The 20,225-nt window shown below is 41.0% G+C and overlaps 1 protein-coding gene across 1 annotated transcript in view; it reads left to right on the top strand.

Annotated features, from left to right (window-relative positions):
- The first annotated feature begins 6,391 nt into the window (after window positions 1-6,391).
- CHST8 (carbohydrate sulfotransferase 8) overlaps window positions 6,392-20,225 on the top strand; it is a 143,351-nt gene continuing 129,517 nt past the window's right edge. The window contains exon 1 of the mRNA XM_082005836.1: window positions 6,392-6,509. Coding sequence (XP_081861962.1) covers window positions 6,401-6,509 — 109 coding nt within the window. The 5' untranslated portion in view covers window positions 6,392-6,400. The remainder of the gene's footprint in view (window positions 6,510-20,225) is intronic.

The following is a 20,225-nucleotide window of genomic DNA, read 5'->3' on the forward strand; positions in this document are numbered from 1 at the left end:
TTTTATTGGTGAATACGAATAATGTTTATAAATCCTTTTTTCTTCTGTAAATGTCATGACAAGCTTGATCTAGAAGTCAGGGATAAAGCAGAGAGTGGACACTTGAGTGATGGGAAAACTTAGTGCCCTGTGTTTGAGGGCCTTTTGTCTCTGTAAGTGCTTTGAAGCAAGGAAATGCGTGCTTGGCTTAGCTTCAGAGATGAGAAGCAGCCATTGTTCACACAACTCTCAGAAACACAGCTAATGTAGCTAGAAGTGATCATTTCAGTAATAACAGCAAATCTTTTTCTAATATTCTTGTAGCAATAGTATTCCCTTTTTTTTTCTATTCAATTAATTGCCCACAGTCACCATCCCACTCTAACTATATTACACGATCTAAGTAAAATTATCTTAATAATGCATAAAGTACGGCAGTCTTTCAGAACGCACAAAACAAAATCCCATAGAAGACAGAAACCCATCACGGCTCCCAGCTGCCAACAGCTCACAGTTAAACTTCCCCAGATCAGCTAGAGGAGTGCTGAAATTTAACGAGTAGTTTTTATTTCTATCACGTAAATATTGACTTAAAAAACATTTCTGCATTTATAAACATCCCTCTCTGAATTGGTAATACTACCAGTCAATGCATGCTGTTAACTGAGGACAGGTTGGCAAAAATGAAAGACGGTGCTGAGGCTGTGCCCAGGCAGCACCACGTTTCTCCATACAGAGCGCCTGGGTAGCGCTGCACGGACCTGTACCTCCACAGAGAGCTGCACAGCACCACGCAGACAGCCCAGTTTGCCTCCCGAGAATGGTACAAGCACAGCTAATCTCTGCGGCTTAGTACCTGGTTACTCAACAGCACACCAAGCGCCTGGTGGAAACGCATCAATCCCGGCTGTCAGAAGGCAAAGATACCGGCATACTGCTGCCCTCCTTCGAGGAAACAGCCGGCTTTGACTCTGCTCTGAACCGGCCGCCTGCTACCAACTAGAGGAATATCAACTAAAGCTCACACAGCATGAGAAATGAAGTTTACTGTGTACATGTGAACCAAGCTTTTACCTTCATTCACAGGTGATTTGTAATTGTCCAATTTAGCAATCAGTAGATGTTTGCAAACAACTTGGGTGTTTTGTTGACTTGCTGGTGTATATGGTAACGTAAACCTGACGCTGGCATTAGTCTGCATTCCATGATTCACTGGGAGCTGCACGGGACCTTGCAGTGAAGCCCCAGGAACGGAGAGTATAAAGGTGTCCTGCTGTGGGCAGGAGCTTTACAGGGTCTCTGGCCCACCTCTTCCTTTCCCCCGGTTCCACACAGGAAAATAGCCTCTCTGTTCTCATCTTGGCACAGTTCCTTTAATCTTCAGGCTAATTTAGCTCAGCTGGTCACCACCTCTCTGGGGGAGCGAAAGCAGACTGGCACCCAATTGCACAGAGGGTCAGGTAGCTCGGGTTCTGCAGGGACTCTGTGAGCCCCCAACAGAGAGAAATGAGGGGCTGCAGGTATCTTGTGCCCCCCGTCCCTCCTGTTCTCTGCGAGTGACCAAGCTCTCGGAAAGCACTTGTTGGTAGTGCTGTGAAAGCTGCACACCCTGACATCATGTTTTCCTAAGACAGCCGGTCCCAGATACGCTACTCACATAAAAAGAAGATGACCTTAACTAAAGATCAACAAACCTTTTCCCTGGGGGCAAGTTATCCTACCGCTTTGCTCTGCAAGGTTTTTTTTTTACTTTCCTTTGAAGCACCAACATGGCTACTATTAGGAAAAGATCCAGTTCTAGATGGACCAAAGACAATCCCCCGAGTTTCCATCTAAGAATTACATCATGCCCTTCAATTATTATCTTATCAATGCCATTCTTCACACAGCCTTGTTAGCAGACAAGGGAGAGAATGTCATGTCTGCACAACTCATGAACAGCCATGTGCTATCCGACACAAGCCCGAGCGCAGCCTGGCTGACCCATCTCGGATGGGGAACCCAACAACAGAGACACTGGTAGAAAACTGGCTCTTTGTCTTTCTTGGACTGAGCCATTATCATAACGTCAAATTGCTCACAGTTAAAACGTTCGGCCATTAGGGCTTCCAGGCAGAGACTGAGCAAAAGCAGACCTACAAAGCACCACCTTCAGTGCCACTCTTGTCAAAAGAGTTAAATAAATCTTTCCCATCGTACTGGTTTGCAGTGGCTTTCAGTACTGCTTGGGGGCAGGGGGGAATTAGTCCTGCTTCTGTGTTTGTAAATAAAAGATATGGTGCCTGAAAATTTTGCTATAATATAAAAATATTTCCCAGAAATGTATTTGTATGGTTTTTACCTTAAACTGTACACCTTTTTCCTTAAACGGCTTGCTTTAATGATGCAACACCTATTCTCCTACCCAATGCTAATACTTCCTCACCTCACTATTCATAGGAGCACTATAGTGATTAATAAATGTCTTTGAACTAGAAAGTGCTATCTGAGTGCTAATTATTATTTGCATATACACATACTTCTGCTGCTTTCAAGGGCAGAGCATTCACATACCATGGTAATGGGAAAGCTTCGAAAAACATATATTGATACCTAGAGTTTTATCCACTACAGAAATGTATAAACGAAGACTAAATTAAAAGTTAGATGTTTCAATTCATTACTGCATGTTCTAGTGAACTGCTCTCCATCTGTTTAATAAGTTCAGGCAGCTGAAAATGGAGTTTAGATTGGAAGCTGCTTGCAACCTTATCTTCTTGCACTCTCATTAATACTAATAAGAATTATAAAAATATGTTATTGCCCACTGTGAGGAGCACAGCTAAGGTATGTGACTGCAAATCCAAAGTGTAAGTTGAAGGCTATGGATTTGTCCAAATTCTGCCTCCCAGATGCCGGGGCTCTGCATGGATCAATCCAAAGCTCTCACATACAGCATCCCTCTCCCTCACATGCCTGAGGAAGTATTGCCTTAAGAAACTGTGAGCTGATGCTCCACTAAGGTTTTTTTGTAGGTTTTTTATCTTACCCATCTTTAAAATGATGTGATTTGAGTGTAAACAGTATTTTCAAATGTTTCCTTAATGAGGATACTTCGTTCACATTTATCAGTCAGTGCTAACTGCTTTCAGAGGTCCTCTGTCCTGTAACTCAATGACCAGCCTGGGAGGGCTCAGGAAGCACATGCTCAGCATGTATAAAACAGCCGTTCCCATTCACCAGCTTTGCTCTCCTAGGACCCGTTAATTAAAGTCAACTGATTGAAAAAATAATTACAGGAGAATAGGGAGGTGAAACGTCTAGACCCATAATTTAAAGATCCCTGAAGTTTGTGTTTTGTTGAGAGGTAATAATTTTGTTGAGAGGAAAGAGGTGTTCTTTTTCCTTCTTGGACTCCCTCTATATTCACCACTTGCAAAGATGTACAATGGCAACAGGCAATAACCAAAGTCTTTCTTAGAGTTATGCAAGTACACGTGCCCTTTTCTTCTTTCAATATATGCTTTCATCTAGCTTTCGTTACTGTTGCATCTTGAGGTGTCCCAAGGACACTGTAATGTCTAACCTAAGAGGTTATGTGATCCTGAACACAGTTGTCCTATAGGATGTGGAATAATGTAAACATTGTAACTGTTAAAAACTGCTACTGTACCATTTCTTGCAGTAATTAAAAACCGGCTAGGGATCTTCTTTCTTGATGCAGCCTCTACTTCAAACACAAACATTTCAACAAATCAAAACCAGGGAAAACGGTTTAGCATTTTAAGCTAATAATAATTGTTTTAGAAACATAATTCATTCAAAAAATGACCTTAAAACTCAGCATTAAGCAAATATAAACCCCTCGTTATTTGGGAGTGGATGTTTTTAAGCCGCTCGCTCTCATGATGATTGCCCGTTCCTTGCCAGCTCTACCGCACCAGCTGCCAGGGCATTCCCAGCAGGGAAGGGCAGCGCCGCCGACGCCAGCCGGGGGCTGGGACACCCACCAACTCTCTGCTGCGGCACCGCCTTTCTGTACCATCTCGGGCAAGACACTTGCCTCATGCCCGTCCTGTAACTGGGGTAGGAGCATCCTCCTCCCCGTGGGCATGCGGAGAGCGTAAATAGGTTACGAAAAGGGAAGTGCTTATACCAGGTAATCAAATACAATTCTTAGAAAGCTTTGACTGGATGGTTTTACAAAACGATGGTGTGATTTTGATGGCGTACCAGCCTTGCCCGAGGTGGATTTGGTTCGAAGTACCCGTTTATTCAAACCACTGACTATGTAGTGCAAATAAATTCTGTGGTGAACCAGAGCGAGGGTGGTTGGTGTTCCCTAACTGTTGGCTTATAACAGCAGTGTTTGGAACTGTAACAAAGTTGCTTTGGAGGCTGATTCTCCTTCCCTAATCTGACTCCTCTAGGGCTTTAGAGTTAGTATTTGACCCTTAAAAATACATATATAATAAACATATGTGCAAAAATTCCATCCATACTACGTACATGTGCACACGACAGGCATGGATGGACCTGCACAAGGACCCATGAGGATGTGGCTATGCTAGTGCTAAAAAACTTAGTGACGTTTTCTTTTAGTTTTACTTTTAAAGGGGTGAGAAAGGCTTAAGGCAAAAAAACCAGTAAAAATACACAGTTAATGCCTGCCATAAATTTAACAGAAAATAAAGCTGAATTTGCCTATGTATAGAGAGAACTTAGTGCTGCACTCATTTAAAATACAAGCATCCACCAGCATTCCTGGCCCGGAGCTCCAGCTGCTTTACACACGGAATAAACATAGCTGCCATTAAATAACCTTATCAATCTGAGTCACAGAAATTACTTCATCAGGACTGAAGAACTAGGGTTGTTCTTTGGTGCATTTTAGAAATTTAGAATACCAGTACGCTGCAGAAAATTAAAAACCTGCTATGGAAACCATGAAAAGCAAACAAGTTGCCCCTGACATCAAATATTCAAGGCACATTGACAACAAATCTTTAAAGACTTTTCCTGGCATAACTACTTTGAATCATCACCTTTCCACAACCCATCCTTCCTGCAAATTAATGTTACACAGTCTTTCTGTAAATCCTTTTTAAACTTAGACCACCTTCAAAAACATTCCTTTAGACCAGGTCGCATTTCCAATTAGAAATAGGAGAAAAGCAAAGTGGTTGCCACCATCCTGTTGCTGATCTCCAGCCTGAGCCCTTGTGTTCAATAATTTGCTGGTAAGAAATCCAGTTACATTTTTGGGAACTAGGTCACTGCCTGTGCTGTAATACACCTTCCTTCCTTCGTGTTACTGAAAAACACAGGACCAGCACAGTTGCGTGGCAAAAGCATTTATTTTAATTAATAAAGGCATGTGGCACCACTAATGGTTTTCCTCTCTGGTTCCCATTCCTTCATGTTTTCACTTCTTAGTATCTTACCAGAACAGACACTGCTTCCAGTGGGACTATTCATGGGCTTAAAGTGAGGTATTTGCCTTCGGGCTGAGCTCAGCAAGGGGTTTAGAATGACACGCAATGTGCCCATCTGGGACTATGGCTACTGCTGTGAAAACTGGGGCTGCACAGAACAAGTGTTAGAGTGAGCAGTGAGAATTCGCAGAATCAAGCCCAGAAACTCACCGGGAGTTCCCGGGGGGGAGAGGCAGCGGTACCCGTCGCTCCTGCAGAGACAGCCTGCTTGCTCCCCACACTCTCTTTTCTCATGTTTTCTGCAAGCCAGTAAAAGGAGGGCCAAGCACTGTGGCCAGTATTTCCCTTGGAAATCAATACGCCTGCAGAGCTTTTCCAACGGGCAGCATGGTGACCTGTGGTGCGCTGTTTTAGCTCGACTGTTTTTATCAAGGGTGAAGCAGGCAGCTGCCAGTAGTTCATCCTTCTCCCCATGTTTGACGTACCTTGCACAGCTCTTGTGATGGTTTCCCCCACGTTATCTCACTTCATGGTTTTCTTACTGTTTAGCCGGTGAAAAATAAAAAGTGACACATGCTTCACTTGAAGCAAGTAAACTATTAAGAGGGGTTTCTGTGCAAATTGCAGCCACGGCATGACCATTTTTCCCAAACTGCGCTTTTTAACAATATTCTACATTGTCTTTTCAACATGTTAAAAATGGTGACATATAATTAAAGACAAACTGACGGGGCAGAAATTGACTGGATGACTGCCATTAACTGTACCAAGGAAGTACTAGAGAAATCAGTTATTTGGTCTAAACAAGGACTTAAATCTATTAATCTGCACTGAAAAAATAAATGCTCTATAGATGTTAAGTTTTAGGGGTTTGGTTTTTTACCTCTTGTAGATGTATTGCACCAGACTTCCAGATGAGAGGACGAGACTATGAGTGAAGAGTGCCCTGGAGATTGCGTGCAGTTCTTTTCTTGGGTCAGAACCGGATTGATCTGAGAACAATAATTATGAGGCTGACATGTATGTTCTCCTTCATCTTGCTGTTTGGAGCAGCTGGGCTCGTTGTCTTCATTCACCTGCAGGATCCAGAAGAAATAGTTCATCAGCAGACACCAGGTTAGCATTCCTATTTCTATTTGACTTGCTTGCTCTGCCATGTTCAACATTTACTACTTATACCCTTAACGTATTTTACATATTTCACAGAGGTTGCCTCAACAAAAGTATGTAATTTTTTTTAATGAAGGCTATTTTGAAATTAACAATTTCTTAAAAAAAAAAAAAGGGTTGCTTCAAAAACAGTTCCAAGAACCAATTAACTGATCATGCAGAGACTTTTGCCAAGGTGCACAGGGTCCAGCTGAATAGAGTTAATTTTCTGCTAAAGTTGAGACCAGCTTCTGCTACCAGTTATACCACTATAAATACAAAAATTACAGAGTTCGCCAAAAGTTCAGGTCCTGCAAACACATGCCTCTGAATCTACCTTTGCCTTCATACGGTATTCAATGCGTCATGGAGATGCAAAATAAGAGATGCATAAACGAGTCACGCGAGAAGCTTAAAATACTTTGGGATGCATTCCTTTAACGTGCTTAACTTCCGTTAAACTTTTCATAACTTTCATTCATACGCGTGCCATCTTTCTGTGCTGCTAGCTTTAAACTGCGAAGAGCCACAAAGACCACATCAATGTGAGAACTAGAAAACTGTGAGCTGAAATAGTGGCTGCCTTTTAAAGGAGGGGCATGCAAGAAGTACAAAAAAGCATGAGCTCTTGATTTACTTACAGTCGCTTTCTCTTTGACTAAGGCTGTAATGAAGGCAGCTTTAGAGCCTAGACAAATGCCAGTGCCGTTACTCCAGCTCATAACAATGCCCTTGTGCGCCGAGATTTGGTCACTATGTTTGCTCTTATATACACTGAAATTCTCCTCTAAATACATGCTTTATAACAAGTCTACCCAATTGACATCTTCATTGTACAATGAACATGGTTGTATATGTTTTAAAGTATTACTAACATTTTTAAAGAAGCTGAACCCTAACACAGAGAACTCTTAAATAATTACATTAAGTGCTAATTTCTGTGTCCAGGTTTATTAAGCGCTTATTTCCATGTCACTAAACAATCTATGCTTTAATATGTTTATTATTTAGTCCAACTGCACACCAGTTTTGAAGGCAGCCACTCAGCTGAAGCTATAGAAATAATGAATCATCAGTGTTGTGCAAAGCAGAGAATTAACTAGTCCCTTCAGTGCTTTTGCAATTTATTTTTGTATGCTTAGATGAAAAAGAGCTTACAGATTAAAACTGGTAGTACTGGCCACGTTCGACTTAAATTGGCCAGGAGATTGGAGGTGAGGAGAAAGACATATGGACAGCAAATGCAGGCAGTACTCTAATGCGTCTAAGAATGCATAACTTTACAATGAAAAGTTAATTCTTTGCTCCTGAAAGAGAAGGAATTTCTAGTGGCATCTCAAAACCAGTGCAATTTATTCTCCATTTTTTCATTATTGGTCGCTCATCTTGACTTGTCGGACCTCTGCTCTCTCTGCCACAAACCTCTTGAATGCTGACTGCTGATTGTAGTACACTGTGAAGTGACTTTTGAGAGCAATATAACTGTAGAAGGGGACACCGAAGCACATTTAAATAAAAGCGAGTTTGAAGAGAGCTCCTACCCCCAGCAGGGAAACTCACTCTGTAACGTACCGTTACGTGCTGTGGGTAGGGTTCTGCATAGCCAGAACACGAACATCCCAATGACGCTGTCGCTGCCAAAGGTGTGTAATCAATTGCTCAATTCTCACATTCAATTACTATTTATGTTAATAGGAACCAGACTGTACCCTTGAGTAAAAGGTGCTCGATACAATTACTTTTATTTCTGTTTGGCTGATTTTCATGTGTGTTAAGTGCTTTCAACTCCCCGTGGACTCAGAAACTCCTCACATCCACTGCTTCTGAAAATGATACCAGTTATCACTAAAATGTATTAAGCAGCCTAAAGGACACAGGAAAAAATATCCATTTGTTTGATTAAAAAGAGAGGTAGGCATATTTCATCAGCCTCCTGTGAAAATCTGCCAATCAAAAGCGACATTTGTGGCATGCTGAGATGAATCCTTCCCTTCCCCTGTTCGGTGTTTCTCCTCAAAAGGGCCTGTTTCTAATGGAGATCGGATATCGCTATAATTTGCTTGTCTGATTGCTCCCTCAATAGAATTGAACAAATCCATGTGTCATTAAGCTACTTAGGACAACAGATTCTGCATGGCAAAGTTTTATTGGATTAGCCTTTGCTTTTGCATTTCCCATGTACTTACTATGTAGTAAAACGTATTTGCCAGATGCTGGAATCTCATCAGGGAGGCTGGAGAAGAGTCAGTAACATTTATTTTCCACTGAAAAATAGCGTAGGAGAATTTTGCGTTGTCCAAAAGGACATTTTTCATTGTTAGTACGTTCAGTCATCTTTAATTTAAGATAGTACAACTTATGAAACAAGATTAATAAAAATACTTTGGTACTTTAGTTTTATCTGTCTGTTCCGGAAATTGTTCTTGATTGTTTTAGTCCTAGCAAGCATGATGGTGAGACCTGGATGTACTATTTAAGCCAGTATAAAATCCACAGTCATAAAACTTTAAGTAATGCTTACATTACCTTCACTGAGCAAAGTACTCCTGACAGTAGCTGTTTGTGTTGATTTGTTACTATTCATTTATTCTTTCCCTGTGCTTCACATTGCTACCTAATTGTGATGCTGTACTGAGAAAGCAATATCAAAGTAATTTTCCACCACATTAGTTACAATTTTCTTCTGATCTTTCGAGTGAAACAATCCCATCCTGTTGGCTTCTGCGAGCATATAAACCTTGATTACATTTATCTGTTGGAAACCAATGCTTACAAAGTGTATGGGCCCGGGATAGCGGGTGTAGAGTCGTCTTTTGCTGATTGACAAATATGCTGTCTTTGTTGTTTTATTTATATAATGCACATCACTCTGAGCAGATATATTTAAGATAGACAGCCATTTAGGGCGGGCAAAACAGATTTCCCAAGCCAATATATTAAATTCAGTAGATATTCTTGCGGTCACTAAGGAGACAATAACTTCACTTATGACGGATGTTTTCTCAGCTTCTATGAAAAGTTCCGTAACTATGGAGAATGCAGGATAAAGCAGCAGAGTGGGTTGAGAAGTGGTATGAATGACAGTCATATGCCATACAGAAATGCAATGCTCTTCTAAGAATTGCCACTGTATATTTGCATAAAACTTGGCTTATGCAGTAATCATGCCATTATTCTGAAACGGACAGGGTAAAAGATTTGTTTTGGGTAAGTCAAGCACTTTTGCACAAGGTGCACAAGAAAAATTTAATACTTATATCCCCATCCTAATGCTAATGACTCTTGAATGCATAAAACTCCTGTCTGTGATAGGATATTAAACATGCAAAAACTTCACAGTAACTTCATGTGCAGCCACTCCACCGCCGTGTTTGTCCCGGCACCGCAAAAGCAGCGGGAAGGAGCCTGTCCAGCCCTGTGGTTAGCGGGAGGCTGCTTCAGCGTAATGGCACGTGCCCTCTCTCTGGCAGCTTACCGAGGCAGCGTTGGTAGGGCAGCGAGCACCTTACAGACTTGGCCAGGGCCACTGCAGGTTATAAGATCACTGACAGCGCGGAGAACTTGGATTTGTGAGAGCTGCATTTGGGTGGTACAAGAGAGAACAGCTTGGACCAAAAACATCAGCAGGCGAGAGAAGAGTCTAGAGGATGCAATCCATCCTGACAGCTCTCGGGTGGGTTTCAAACGCCTACACAAACTTCTGAGCTGTGAAGTTTGAACAGAAGCTGCAACCCATGAGTCCATGGGCTGGAGCCAGGACTGTGGTCATGAATAGCAGGTGGTCAGGTGAGGTCATGGACACCAGGACCACCGCTTCCCAGTTGCACCAGGGACACAGTATCTATGGCTGTACTACAGTATCTACAGTTATACACAAGACCATGTGCTCTATGGACTTTAGTCAGAAGAGAAGGGATATTCTAAAATGGTATCTACGTTTCTAGCAGGAGATTGTGCCAAGTAAAAAGTAGGGGAGGTATTAATATTCCTCTACACCTATATTCATGTAGCAAATTTCTCTATATATGGTGAATAAGTCCATGGGAAAAAATTACTGAGTTTTTGTCATATGGTTACTGAATTCACAAACCTGTAAGTTTTTTCAGTTAGAACTTTTAAGATTAATATATATGGACACACACTCCTCTGGGAGCCGGTAAGAGGTGGAAAATACATCTCAAAGGATGCATGCTGTGAAAGCTCCAAAAGGGTGAAAACAGGGCGTAGAATGGAAATGACTTTGCACTCTGACTGTATCAGAATTTGAAAGTCAAGTATGAATATAACCCAGCCTGAAACTCATCTGACTGAGATTCTGCAGCAATTGCTGTCCTTACCTCATCTACCAGTTTCTCACATAATACTGTCATCTTCTTTATTTCCTGCTTTACTAAGAGTATGATGGGGAGGAGAGCGAGGAAGGAGCAACGACAGTCTGAAGGGCTGGCGTGCGAATGCTACTGCAAACCTGACGGCACGAAGGAGCCACAGTGCAGCAATCTTACTGTATGTTGCAGTAGCCTTAGTGCAAATACTAGTAGGATAGCTATACTGAAATTCCCTTAATTACTTATTCAGAGCACATACACCTTGTTACTCACAAATTACAGTCCTATGCACATCTCCATGTTCACTACACATTTTCATAATACTATCCTAGTGCACAATGTACTGCTTGTTTGTCATACTGGAAATTTTTTATACATACAATTGAAAATGAAATAGCATCGATATATAATTTCAGAAGTAATCTTCCTACAATTTGCAATTTACTTCTCTTTATAAACTGGAAGGCCTTTAATCTGCTTCTCAACTACCAGCATCACTAGAAATCACTAACAAAAGAATCTGGTGACTGTAGCAGAGGTGAGTGGGCTCGCCGACACTCTTTTCAGGCAGAAGCGGCATACTGTTAGGTGTGCAAGGGTAGCTCCCACCAACTCAAGAGTGGATGAACTTACATTACACATGAAGTCACATCCTCCGAGTCTTCTTTGGCTAAACTTCCTCAAGCAAAGAACCTCCCTGTGTGCAGGCTAACTCCCAATGGTCTGCAGTTATTGGGACGAAGAGAAAAAGACTTATTTCCTTGTCTGCTGAGGCAAGGTACTTACAAGGGAACTGTGGTCTCTACGAGTATGATATTCCCTTTTCTGTTGCTTGAAATGGTTGTGGTTTAGACTGACTGTGACTGTGAACCTGGTTATTTTCTACATTGGAAATTAGTGCTGGCAATGACTTCATCAGTCTACTCAGTCTACTGCTGTAGGGGGATCAAACGCTGTCCAGATGGTTACAAATGAAAACCCTACACCAGTGCAAACCTGTTTGAAAGAAATGCTGAAAGCAATCACATATAAGCTGTTTTATCACAAGGAATATATAGAGATTGCCTCCTACAATACTTTTTCCCTGCTTTCATGACTATGCCATATGCTTGGTAGTCTTATGAAAAATACAGCATTTATTTATGACATGGTATTAACAGAGTGCCACTTTCTTATTTCTTTTCTTTTTTTTGTACAGTTTCTGTTAACATGCTTTAGCCTAAAGCCCATTAAAGCAAAACCAGCTTTTAAGCTACAGCATCGCAGGCCAGCATTTATAGGACCAGTATTCCCTGTCGAGTACCAGCAAATGCTTCACAGGAGTCAGAGCACTTTGGTGTTGGACTGTGGAACTGGGATCCAGAGCTGCTGCGGTTTGCTCCTGTCCGACCCTACTGCTCACAGATTATGCTGTATTGTATTAAATCAGGCAATTCATCTGCTAAATGTTTCCATCTCCTATTATAAAGGGGGTTCTCTGCAGGGGATTCAAGGTACCTAAGGACTGCACTATCCTACAACAAAAATGCAAGACCAAACCATATTAACTGTGACATTATCACAAAATTCAGTGCATTACTAGCAGGAGTTATAATCCCACTGCAGTGGTGCACACACGCATCAGAGGACTGAACCAGATCCACTGCCCATTTACTTGATGGCATAAAGTCCATGTCACCTAATCCCAAATGTATTTATCAGCATAAAACCAGAGTGATGTAGTGCTAAATCACTCACATAGTGCAGCTTCCACTTCCACAAATTTCCCTATCCTCTCTTTTTCTGTGAGCATTTCTTCTCAGATACTGACTAGTTTAAAAAAAAAAAAAAAAAGGTTTGATATTTCTTTTAAAGCCTACTTTTGAAAACTGTCAGAGGTTGACACTTCTTTGTCATGTCTGGCAAAATAAAAAGTGACCCGACATCTCAGAGCTGCATTCATTCATGGTGCTTGGCAACATATCACAGGCAGATCTCAACCGCACTGTGATATGTCTGAAGACTCTGAGAGTGGCAGCTTTATGAAAGTATATTCCTAGGGAACAAGCCTGGACGCTTCTCAGACTGTCCTGGAAATTCACAGAGGCATTACAGAACTGTGCAAAAGTTGATGAGCAGATATAAGGCTATCTTGAATTTTTCATAGAAAATGTGTCAATACTAGAAAGCCTCCTTCCATATGGCAGCTATCATTCAGTTTGCTTGATTTTTAAAACTTGATACCACACTGTGGAGCTTAGGTAAGGTTAAAATACTTTCTGGATTTTCTAAGGTTTATGTCATTTTAAACATGTTTTATAATATATGTTTCCATTTCTCAAAGTTATTAACGTTCCCCTAAAAGCTTAACCAAAACTTCCTCTCTCCAGCAGTATCATCCTTTTCCATTTAGTAAACATTAATTTTCTTTTCATGATTCTAGTGGTGCTTGAAATTAAAGGTGGCTTTCTTCTCTATTATGGCTTGCTTTGTGTATCAGCATCAAAACTGTCAGTTAACTACGGCTTTAGCACCAGTCAAGAGAGCACAAAAAGCCAAATAATCGATCTTGTACAGACCCTACACAAGAGGAGCTTATTGTGGACATCTTTATCATTTTCTCCAAATGAATAATCTATCTGTTTTTGAAAGTAAGTGACTGCTTTTGGATCTGTCACCACTTGACATACGCGAGGTGATGAACTGATTTTAATCTTATTCTGTATAAGCCCTATATGCTCGCTCATAGCATCAGTGCAGAAAAGCATTTCAATATCAACTAAGGGGCTCAACTATTAGCTCTGCTCCAACGCCTGAAGTACTCTGCTGCCCAAGGGCCAGAATATTCTGCATCTTGTAAAATTAAGTCCCATCTTTGTCCCTTTTTGGTCTCAGCCACTTCAGGAGACCTGTATGGTGATTAAGCAGAAAAATGCTCCAGCCAGGCCCTTCCTCCGTTGCCACTTCTGCACATCGGGGAAGGCAATTCAGACGTGCTCCTTCCCTCTTTTTTCAGAATCACTATCCACTGGCTGTTCATACCTACAGAAGTGGAGTCTTTTGGGGCTTCTGTTCCTGCTTTTTAGTTGGAAACCACACATTTTCTCATAAAACTCTTTGCAGGGTCTGGATCTCCGATGTTTTGCTCTTTGTAGCACATTAGCCAAGAGATCAGTGTTTACAGATTTTGGGTATCCCTAAACAACGAAAGCGAAACGTGCTGTGCCACCGAGTATGTATGCGCATACACAAGGAGAATTATATGGGCTGGCAGGAGATCAGGGGCATCAAGTCCCTTTATGGAGCAGTGGGAACTGAACAGCCTCAGGAGGGAAAAAAAAAACAGGTTGAGAATTAAATTCCTCACTCTTCAAGAAGGCGGCTGTGCTCCAGTGCCCTGTTCCTTCTCTATTCTGATTCATTTACCTTTCTCCTTTCCTTTGGCATAATGATAGGCAGTGCTGAGCTTTCTGTAATGATGGCACAGATAATGCTTGGGACAAACAAAGGTATATTTGGCTTTAGAATTATTTTAGGCTTGTACTCACAGGAGTCTTCAGATGGCCTGCACCCACTGCAGTCAGAGTGGCTGACATGGAAGCAGAGGAGACATGAAATACTTCTTCTTGTGGCCAGAAGGACAGAAAGCACAAGCCTAAACAGAGGAAACTGGTCATTTGCCCAGTGGCTATTTGAGAAGGGCGGGAGGCGAGACTCCTTTTCTCAAGCTGTAGGCAGTGCACAACCGTCAAGATCCGACGTATCAGTTTCCAGCTTGTTTCATTTTTTTTTTCCTTTACTTGTTTGACTCCACTTTATTTGTTAATAAAGTTCTGCACAGCTTAGTGCCCATAAGTCAAACCACAGGAGAAATTACAGACAGCAATCACTGCCGCTCTGTGTGAACTGAATGCAGCTTTAATTGGGTCCTCCTAATTGTGCATGCAGCTGCTAGGAAAAACATGATGATGCTTATCTCATACAGGAAAACAAATTCCTCTCACTACTCCCTTGTAAACAAATGAAAAGGCGTGTATTCAAATAGTCACAAAAGTAAGTGTATACACCTGCAGGTAGATACCATGAATTTTATGCCATAGCAAAGCAATTCTGTACTCATTGAGACTTCAGTGTAGTTCGCTGTACCCTAAAGACTTTGGTGAGAACTTAAGCAGGGCTGGGATACCATTCACATGCCCAAAAGAAACATCGGCACCTCACCCACCAGGTTCACTTAGATACTGTGAACAGCCAAGATTAATAGTGGAAACCAATCAACTGTTTATTTATAAGCTGTTAAACTGAAACCTGCCCCTCCACTCATTTAGCTCAAGGGATGTTATTACCTTGTATCAGGAGGCATCCTTAAGTCATTAAAATTCCAATTATTGTGCATTTATGAGCTGCTCATTCTCATGCTATTGAAGGGAATTAAGTTACACAAGTCAGGTATTGTTTAACACCTATATATTGATGATGTGTTCAGTGCTGCATGTTAAACCAGACATGTCGCTGCCTGTTCCAGTTGCATATTTCACCAATACCTGCAGAATGCTTCTTGGGATGATATATGTTTTGTAGGAGAAAAACAAAATGAACAGACCTTAGCAAACCATTACAACAACGTTAGGAAAGAAAAACCTCTAAATGGGAGAGAAACAGAAAAAAAAAGATGTGTGCAGCACACAAAGAAGAATGGTAGGAAAGGAGGTCTGAGAAAAAAAAGTTGAGAGAGATCTTCCTTTTCTGTTCTTCACATTTGAAATTATTTAATGAAAGGAGCTGTGTGGGGTTTTTGTAGAAAAACACCCAGAGAGACTAGTTCTGCTAGACGTGCTTAAATGTTTTTTAAAAGGAAAATTAAAAAAAAAAATTAAAACCAAAGTGTTTAATTAAATTAGAATGTAACAGAAAATTTACTGCAGTTTTGTAATTCATGTTAATAGACAATGGGCCCAGAATCACTATGACTGAAGTTCCCAGGGACGCTAAAATGGAGACAAGGGACGTAGTAAGGAAAATGAGTAGTAGGGAAAATTTTCTACAGTAAATTTACAGCAGGTAATGAACTTAGAAAGAATACGTTCATTTTTTTAAAGCATTAAATATTCCTAATGAACAATAATGATCTAATTATATTATATTTCCATGTATAAATCTTTGAGACATAACACATCCTTAATGTCCACCATTTGCACACCAGATTTTTCCTCTTGCTTGTTTCCAGAGACCAAATTATACATTCAGTATATTCTGATTGTTCTCTGCCTTTTCCTCTAAAGGCACTGGCTTCACTTCTTAATTGAGACCCAGTGGAGATAAGTTCACCACAACATAATTTAATGAACTATGGAAGAGTTACCTTTTGCTGCACGAAGTATCAAGCTGCATGACAGAGAAAGAGTATCTCCTAGGTGATGTTTCAGTAGATATTAATTAACTAAGACATGTCCTAAAATAATACCACCCACACACAAATGCAGCCCTTTCCCTCTCTGAAATTGGACAACACATAAAGCGAGTTAACAAGCCAAGGACACTGTTCCTAAAAGGAGTTCAGTGATACAATTTCTTTCCTCCATGAAACCACAGATTAGAAATCGAAGATCTACAGTACAGGCGAGTGAGTTTTAGTCTTTTTCCCCTTCAACTTCAAAGGCTGAATTGTACTTGATTTACCCTTCACGTTAGTCGTGGATGTGCCATCACCACAGTCCCTTCCAAGTGTGAAAAAGACTCTCCTTTTTGCTCTGAATGATTGTGAGCAGCTCAGCAGCGGTACTCTCACCGCACACAGCTGCCATCTTGGCACCTCCCACTCCCTTTACTCCGGGGCTTTGGGGAGAAACTTCTGCAGCATCAGCCTCGCTGTATCTTTTGGTTATTTACTTATATTTTTGGGTAGGGGGAGAAACCGCTGGTGTTTAAACATCTCACATGATGCAGCCTGGGGAACAGGACCACCTGCAGGCTGCCTGCCTCTCAGGGACACGGCAGACAGCACACTGCCAGCCTTCTTCACCTCCCTCATCCAAGCGTGCTGCTTCCGGCCCTGTCCCTACCATGAGTTGCAAAGGCATCCTTCTGTCCCCTGATCTTTGGATAGTTTTGTTGCAATTTAATGTTAATTAGATTTCAAATTTGTCAAATTAGGGAGCGAGAGTCACACACTGGCTCCTACCACGTTCAGAACGGTGTGTGTATTTATAGGCATTTTTACAGCATTCAGCCACTTTGATCACAGCCCTCCACCCACCACAAACATACTCATTTGATTATAATGAAAGATGTTTCACAAAGAACTGCTGAGACAGCATTTCAAGAATTCCAAATATTTTAATATTCATTAATTAAATGTTCCTAAGTTTCTGTCCTTTTAGCAACTAACCATTGATGCTGTAAAAACATTCAAATGAAGGGCAAATTGTTAATATTCCAAGAGAAACCCTACTTGCTTCAAGTGCAGCTCTAATTAGCAAGACTACTACTACCTCTTGTAGTCATTTAGAGGAATCGGAAGCAAGCAACACTGGTCTTGATAGCAGCAAAATATTTACCCCCTCCTGTCTCAATGGAGGAGGTGCCCTGAGTTAGAGGCTTACCTTGGGAAAAGGCAAGTCTGTTTCCTGGCTTTGACTTTGCTCCCTAAACAAAGCACTCATTAGATCTGTTGCACATAACCTCTGCATTTTCTTAGCCTAGTTGCATGAATCTCTCTCTATTTTTTTATCTAGCAAGAGGAAACATTCTTTGGCAGGAATTTCACAAAACAGAGATTTCTTGAATGCATAGCTGCCTTTGGGTTGCCGTGTCCATCTTCTCCACAGCTACAGCTCAGCTGCAGAGCACCTGTAGGGGAAATGGGAACCCAGGTGTGAGTGGCCAAGTGGGCTTTTTAGACACAGAACGGGACAATCCATAAGTCCTTCCTCTGATAATGTTCCTGTCACAAGGAGGAGAAAATTGGTATAGAGTAATAAATACAGACTTCACAGTCAAAGCAAACTCACTGCTTGCAATCACGGGGTAAGAATGACCATCAACTCCTGTTAGGGCTGCTGCCACAGACAAAATCCAGCGTCCCACAGTGAGCTGAAAAGCAATGCAGTCTGATAGCACCACGGGCAGAAAGCATCATGGCACCTGGTTGCTGTAACACAGCACTCAGAACAGCATTCAGATGGCCATGATGTTCTGCCCTGGGTAGTACGCACGACGTCATGACATAAGGCCAGCGAAAGCCTGTCCAGCTGAAGCCAGACCTAACAGCGCAGAGCCACCGAGGAGTGCTGGCCAGGTCAGGCAGAAAACGTGTGTGCAAAATACACGGGAGCAGTTCTACACTACATTTTCAAGCTTTGTTATCTCTCCGTGCTATTTTGATTCATGAAGCTAAAATGTCCCCTCTCCTTTACCAGCAGGCCTAGGTAGTGCCTAATGAGTTCACCAAAGAGAGCGGAGTGATTTAGCTGGTTCCTTTTCTCTGCAACAGGTTTAATAATTACACAATTCTCTGGGCAAGATCAGGTCCCAAGGATGATAGGTGTTCTGTCCCTCAGCGTAGTAGCATTAAAAGCAGACTGGAAGTCCCTCCATCCTCACGGTGGGCCGCTGTGGTGTCAGAGTCAAATACAACTTGACAAGACAGCCGATACCAGCAGGATTCTTGAAGGCAGTGAAGGTAATACAAAATGTTTCTCGAGATCAAATTTATCTTGTAGGTTATTTATACTAAAGGGGAAAAAAAAACTTTTCTAGTTCTATTCCTTGCATTTCCTGGACTTAATACATAGCAGTTTGTTTTTTAAAAATGGATGCTCAAAAGCAATCAAAACATTTTGCTGTTAGCACGTGACCCAGTGAGGCTGGATCATGACTGTTGTGTGTAAATGCCAAATAGCTTGTATCACTTGCTGGCCCTGATAAATCAGCGTTTAAAACAAATACCACTTAAGCTTATCTACCAGTACTACTGCTTATATTCAATCAATACCCTGCGGCAGTGCCACCTGATAATGCTCTTCATAGTCCAGGGGAAGCGTTCTTGCTGCTCCTGCCAGACAGTCGGCGAACACTCTCTATTCTTCAGATAGGTAATTTGAAAAGCGTAGTATCAACCAAAAAAGATCTTTCTAAACTAATATATTTGAAATGTAAATTTTGCAAAATTTTATTTCTTGGGAGAGGGGGAGAATAAAGATTAAAACACCCCAAACCAGAATGAAACATTCTGGATTAAACAAAATGATCCACACTGAAAGGTAAGCAACATTGCAGCAGGGAAAAAAAAAAAGAAAAAAATCTCAATTTATTCTTTTCCCAATGTTTTTTAGTTTAGCTAACAACTAAAAATGTTGACATAGTCTGCTTAAGCGGCATTTCAAAGGAAATCTAGTATTTATAAAGTAAACCATTGCTCTCTTCTAGACATGGCATTAAATACAACTTGCTCTCCTGCTGTGTTGAGCTCTCATGTCTGCTTTCCATGATGCACAAACAATGAATGGGTCTTTTGGGGACCTACCTGATATGAAGCGAGAGATGTAAAAAATTTTACTTATTTTTATTTAAAGAATTTTATGAAGGTAAAGATACAATCCCTTCCTCAAGCATTCTAGTCCTAAACAAAATAGTTACTGCCAAAGAATCTTCTTTTCAAAAAACATGTATACCAAAAAACCCACTCTCAAGCCCTACAACCATGAACTATGTTGCAGGATAACCTACCAACCACTGCACCGCCGCTGAGGAAGCACCTTCCCATCGGTGCCTATTTTCAAACGCTGAAAGCAAATTCCTGCATACACGCATATATGAAAACTAATGAACTCCAACACACAACTTCAAAATGTTTATCCAAAGCTTTACAGAGAAGCTGCTAGTTTTTTAAGTGCCACACAAATTTACTGAACTGAAAAGAGTATTAACATGATATGCTAATGAAATCTACACTTAATAAGATAGATATCCATTCACATTCTCTCTACCTTTCCGTCAACACAGTGTATTGCAAAAATGAACCATCGAGACCACAGTTTAATCTGATATAAAATCAAATGATCCGTGTTAACAAGACAATTAAATAACTGTTGGAAACTAAAGAAAAAATTATCAGAAGTTCACCAGATATAAACTGGTTTTGAATAATGTGAAAGCACGATTATACAGTATGCAAACTGAAAGTTGTTACTGTGATTAGAATAATATGGGTGGTAAATTAGATATCAATTTTATTATGAAAAAAATTTAGCTCAGGTGCTTCAAAAAAGAAAGCAAAACCGCAAATTACATGCTGTTTATGTCAGTCTATTAAAATTACTGGAGAATGCATTACAAGGAAATTAGCATTTGGAAAGGTTATTTGAAGGCAGTAAAA

Source organism: Phaethon aethereus (genome assembly GCF_964289735.1).
Source record: "Phaethon aethereus genome assembly, chromosome: 13".
Lineage (NCBI taxonomy): Eukaryota > Metazoa > Chordata > Aves > Phaethontiformes > Phaethontidae > Phaethon > Phaethon aethereus.